This window comes from Grampus griseus, assembly GCF_964374135.1.
Source record: "Grampus griseus genome assembly, chromosome: 9".
In the NCBI taxonomy this organism is placed as follows: Eukaryota; Metazoa; Chordata; class Mammalia; order Artiodactyla; family Delphinidae; genus Grampus; species Grampus griseus.
In genome coordinates this window covers 82,405,689-82,411,688 of record NC_139003.1, presented here as the reverse complement: position 1 = coordinate 82,411,688, position 6,000 = coordinate 82,405,689, and the positions used below count along the sequence as shown (strand labels likewise).

Sequence of the window (6,000 nt, the reverse complement as noted above, 5' to 3'; positions counted from 1 at the left end):
AATGTATCAGTTTTCAGAACTGAGGACATCAAAGACACCCCAATCCTCAATATTTCAGAGAAATCAAAACTCATCCACACGCAGGTGACAATATATTAAAATTTTTGTGTGAAAAATGTTGCCTTACAACACTAGTTATACAAGTTAATATCTGTTAAAACTAAACACACAGCACCTTTTATATGTTGAAGAGTATACATCAGCAAGAGTGGAAGAAAAAAGGATTGATTAGAAGAGCACACAGTCTTTCAGATTCTCTTTATTATATCTGTAACAGCGTCAAACACGAACTTGACATTTTGAGTATCTGTAGCACAGGTCATGTGGGAATAAATTTCCTTATCTTTTTTTAAATCCAGGTCTAGAAACTGGTTCTTGATGTAGTTCCTTGCCTCTTCAAATGTATTTGGACCTTGTTAAAAAAAAATTAAAGAAGTAAACTTTAACTGCATTTAAAAAGCATCAAATTATAAGTAATATCAATAAGTTTTAGGATTTTCCTTTGCTATTTGATGTTCTCAGGATTGAAAAATCAAAATGGCAGTGTTAATTATCAGAGGTTTACACAACAAGTTCCTGGGAACTATGTGCTGGGAACTATGTGCTGGGAACTATGCTTACCTCCCTGGGGGCTTCAGGTGGCTAAAATGTAACCTCTGCGTCAGAAAGCTCACAGTAGAGTAGAAACACTAATATATTTATATAACAAAGTGAGTGAGTAAAAAAACCCATATGTATGTCAAAGATTATGCATGTAAATGTGTGCATGGGTTGGGTGCATGGGTATTAATATGAACTAAAAGAAGAAAAGAATGGAAATTATAGATGCGTGGACTACATAATGAGGTGTTATTTGAGCTGGACCTTGAGGGATAGCTAGGAGAGACGAAAAACTGTGTGAATGAAAGCCAAAAAGTGAGAGGCACTTATTGTATGATTTCAGCTCTTTGACATTCTCGGAAGGGCAAAACTACAGAAACAGTAAAAAGATAATGGTTTCAAGGGTTGAGGGCAGCGAAGACGTGGACCACAGGCATTTTTTAGGGCAGTGAAACTATTTTGTATAATGCTGTAATGGTGGGTACATTGACATGACTTTGGCATAACCCATTGAATTGTGGAACACAAAGAGTTAACCCTAACCTGAAATACAGACTTCAGTTAAATGTATCAATATCTGTTCATCAGTTGTAGCAAATGTACCACACCCCTTCCAGATGTTTATAATAGGGGAAATTGTGAGAGCTGGCCAGAGAGGGAGTATGTAGAAACTTTTTTCTGTTTATTATTTTCATAAACTAAAAATTGCTCTGAGAAATAAAGATGATTACTTAAAAGAAAACATACAGCCCTGAATTATGATTCTATATTTAATCGGTAACTTTCAGTACAGAAGCATGATTATATTCAATCATATAATAAATATGTAAACATAATGTTTACAAATAAGAAAAATATAAGTACTCATTATAGATGAGCACAAACAGCTACTTTGACACAATTCAACACCCCTGGCACATCTGGGCTAGCCACATATCTAAGTGGTGAAATTGGGTTTATATTTGTGTTTAAATCATACATATTTCCATCTTACACAATTTCATTAACAACAGGGCATATAACTATTTACCAAAAAAAAAAAAAAAAAAAAGTCTCCAAAAGAAACACAACCCTTTTAGAGAAACTGACATTTATATTCATTGGCTAAGAGGGTCAGTACTAAAACTCTAGGAGTTAGGAAAATTGGAAAAATAGATGTCACTCTTCTCATTCATTCAAGCTATTCCTCCGGAAACTTAATTCTGACTTTGAAGAGCCACTGAGGTCTAGTACAACATTACAAGGTTTCATTAGGAAATGTATTAAAAAACGCCAATTTGGAATATAATGTACACTCCTATTATAAGTTTAAGATAATATGGTTTGCAATGTCATTATACATTACACAGAGTAACAGCCCTGGTCTATCTAACGACCTCCCCTTCATTCATTAGAGCTTTGCTTTAATGCAGGCAGTGTAGAGAGGGTTTCCTCTTTATTTGTAAGATTCTTCCCAGGTTGGATCATATACATGACTCAGAAAAGTATCATAAGCCTCAACCTCCTAAATATTACACATCAAAATCCAGATAGAAAAAATGTATCTCTATACACAATTTTACTACTATGGAAGTAAAAGGAAAGTATCTTACCAGTGTACTCTGGAAAGCAGATACCAAGATGCCCTTTCGTTACTTTTTCTTGAAAGAGATCTTTTTTATTGAGAAACAGGACAATGGAGGTGGTTGCAAAGTACTTGTGATTACAGATACTGTTGAACAGGTGAAGGCTTTCATGCATTCTGTTCTGTTAGGTATAAAAGATGAAAATGTGTAGGATTGTTATTTGCAGGAAATTAATGGTGGGCATTATGAACAAGGATGTAGAAGTAACATCTGTCTTTGGAAGGTCTTAACTGCGTTGGGAAATGGGGTATTCATATTGGAAAGCACAACTGCTTATTTTTTACCTTGACCGTGTTTTCCTTTTAGACTTACCACTTCTTCATCTTCCACCAAGAGCATATCATAGGCACTGACTGCAGCACAAAATATAATTCATGTAACTCCTTCAAGGAGGGAATCCATTTCTTTCTCTCAGATCTCTGTCCACCTGCATCAAGCATTCTTTAAAAAAACAAAAATAACAGAATAAAGAATCATACAAATATCTTCCAAAATTTACATTAAGATGAACATTTGGACTTACAACTGAATGCTCCCATCTGTTTAAAAGGTAGTCTTTCAGTTTTGACTGTTTATAAAGTAAGGCTTGTTTGACCAATTTGCAGCTCAAGGACTAGAGAAAAAGAGAACATTTATTTACTGGTTTTGGTATTCATGCAGCCTGGAGCAAAATAATTCACATACTGACTTTGAGCAACTGGAAAATTTACAGCAGTTTAGAGTTTTAGTAAGACATCTATTGGTCTTAGGGATTTTGATCAAAGTCTATGCATATTCTTAAATATCCAGAGCCCACAAGAAGATTGGAAGCTACCATAGTTCTGATACTATGATTCTTCCCTCGTCTCTTAGCTCCTCTTACCTCCATTCATTCATTCAGTTATCATTTGTGTTCTATGTACTAGACACTGTGCTAGGCCTACCAACACAAGGATAAAAGGACATGGTCACTCTGTCCCCTATAAGCTGGGTAACCTTGGGCAAGTTACTTAACCTCTCTGTACCTTAGGTTCCTGATGAATAAATGATAATTGCAGTACCTATATTGTGAGGTTGCTTTAATGATTGAGTAAATACAGCATTTGTCTCAAGTGTTAAAAGCTTACAACATCATTTGAACTCCTTTCTGTAAGGTTCTTGGACTTTTCCTAACATAAAGTAAGGGAATTAACTTTTTGTCCATGTTTTCACAATTTATCTATGTATTCCCTGTGTGTTGTCACTTGCTATTGTGTATGGTGTTTTTTTTCCATATACTTTTATTTTTCTATAATTTTATTTATAAATGTTCTTTTCTCCTTTACGGCTTCTGAAGTTTGAATTGTTACTAAAATTGCCTTTCCCACTTAAAAAAAAAGGACTGGTCAGTATCTTCAAAGAGCTTGCTGTCTTGTAAAGAGAAAAATACATTATTATAATATTATGTAATATTCTAATATATAAGGTAAAATGTGAGCCCAGAGGAAGATTTACATCAGCCTGAGGGACCATGTAACAGTTCCTTTAATATAAATCTACCTTTTTGCTATCTCAGGACTTTTGCGTAATCCATCTCCTTTCCACGTGACACAGTTCCTTTCTTCCTTCCATAAGGCTGCTGCTTTCCCAACTTTCAGGTCTTAATGTCAATATCTCCTTCACAAGTAACCACCTTGAATGTCCATGTAAATTCTTAACTCTTTTTATTGCCCATTTCCTTTCTATTGTATCACTCTCTTTCTTTCTTTTATAGTAACTGCCACAATCAATAAATAAGTGGTTTATTTTTTCACATGTTTAATAGCTATCATCGCCCTAATAGAATAGTAGCCTCATGAGGGCAGGGACCTTATCTATATTAGTGATGCCTATATTCCCAGTACCAGGCACCGTGCCTGACACATAATAGACATTCAATAAATACTTGCAAATAAATGAATAGAATCCATGTTAATGGAATGGAGGGAGGAGTTTTACATAAAGTGCATGTACAAGTCATCAAGGAACATGGCATGCTTGGGGCAAATAATTATATTTTTGGAAATGTGAAGATTAAGGTAAAAACACTGAGGTATATGGCCTGATACTTATTCATTTATTCAGCAAATATTTGTTTATTGAGCATTTATTATATTTCAGGTACCAGAGATGATTCAGTCTTGAGAACCTTGTAAGTGGATGATGGTGGTGTTTATGTGTGTGTGTGTTTGCGTGTGGTGTGTGAATACACTTAGGATATCAGTATCTGATAGGAAGTGTGGAGGGTGGGTTGTAATTTGAAATGGAGTGATCAGAAACTGCAGAAGATGATAGTTGTGTAAAAAGAATAGAGGCAGCAAGGGCAAAAGTTTTGAGCAGGCAGGAGTAAGCCTGAGGTGTTAGGCCAGAAATAGATTTACTATGTCTTTTACATTACATGAGAAGATTAGTTTTTATATTGTAGTCAATGGGGATCTATAGGAGATTTGGGGGTAGGGAATTAACGTTTGTTTGTTTTTGTTTGCTTATTGTTATGGTAAGTCACTTTGATCTGAGTTCAGAAGATAGATTTGATGAGGAAGAGACCAGAGGCAAAGGAAAAATTATGGGGCTTTCATAATAGCTTAATCCTAAGATATTAAGTACCAGGGAACATCCTAGCTGTACAGAGATTTCAAAGGTAATAACTATATTGGGATATTAAATGTCAACCAGCTGATTTACTGAAGATAATGAAAAGTACAACACATTGTAGTGTTAGTACTTTACCTTTCACATACCCAAATGGAGAACAGATACATAGAACTAAAATTCCTCAAATATATATGTGTACCAATGCAAAATCACTCCATTCAATAGCAGATTGAAAGAGCAGTTGCTCACAATATTGAAAACAACCTTTAGGAATTCAGTCGTTGTGTGGTTTGGAAATTTAAATTCAGTGACAATAAAGCCTATTTTAAGTGCTGCTAATTACCAAATCCTCTGCAGTTTCAGACTTGTGATAAAAGTGGAGGAAGAGGACGGTATTGACTTTAGGTTATATTATATAAAAATTAGCCAACAAATTTAATTTTTAAAATTCAGTAAGCATTCTTATGGAAGCAAGGATAATAAATATGCATTCAGACTTTTAAACTTTTAGCCAACAATTATTTAAACTTCACCCTAAACTTATAAGATAGGTACAATTATTATTCCTGTTTTTTCATGAGCCCTTTAAGCAACTTGCCCGAGGTTTATTAATTCAACTGATATTTGAGGCTGCTGTGTACCAGGTGCCGTGATAGCTTCTTTGTGTATGATAGTGACTCTGTGAACGTTGTTAAGCTTTGTTGTGAAGCTTGTTAAGTCTACTTAATTAGATTAGAGGTGTCTAACTAGTACTACATAGTGTCTACTGTTAGCTCTCAAACCCTCACCAAGTAGATTGGAATTATCTTTGTTAGGGAGTCTTCTTTCCCCAGGTCAGATAGTAACTCTTTGTGTTATCGAACAGGTGACTGGGCAAAAGTTGAGAACTTTCCCCTTCCCAATGGTTTTGTTGCATTCTTTATTTATTTTTTTGGAGTTTTTAAACTTTTTATTTTATTTTTAAAATTTTTTTAAACATCTTTATTGGGATATAATTGCTTTACAATGGTGCGTTAGTTTCTGCTTTATAACAAAGTGAATCATTGTTGCATTCCTTAAGTGGACCATCTAGCTATCTCCTGAGTTTGATAATTCAGCTTCTCTGTAGCCTGCTGTTGATATTAACACCTATGTGTAAGAGATAGCTATTCTCCTCTTCAGTCAAATATACACAGTTGGTAAG

General features: G+C 34.7%; 1 protein-coding gene across 1 annotated transcript in view; it reads right to left on the bottom strand.

The window, feature by feature from the left end:
- Positions 1-228: 228 nt before the first annotated feature.
- The window catches only part of GNAT3 (G protein subunit alpha transducin 3), a gene marked incomplete at both ends in the record, with an annotated part of 50,476 nt that continues 44,704 nt past the window's right edge, over positions 229-6,000 (bottom strand). Inside the window, 6 exon segments of the mRNA XM_082661712.1 lie at positions 229-263; positions 266-412; positions 2,193-2,346; positions 2,538-2,597; positions 2,601-2,620; positions 2,623-2,666. Of these exon segments, the coding sequence (XP_082517838.1) occupies positions 229-263; positions 266-412; positions 2,193-2,346; positions 2,538-2,597; positions 2,601-2,620; positions 2,623-2,666 (460 nt within the window).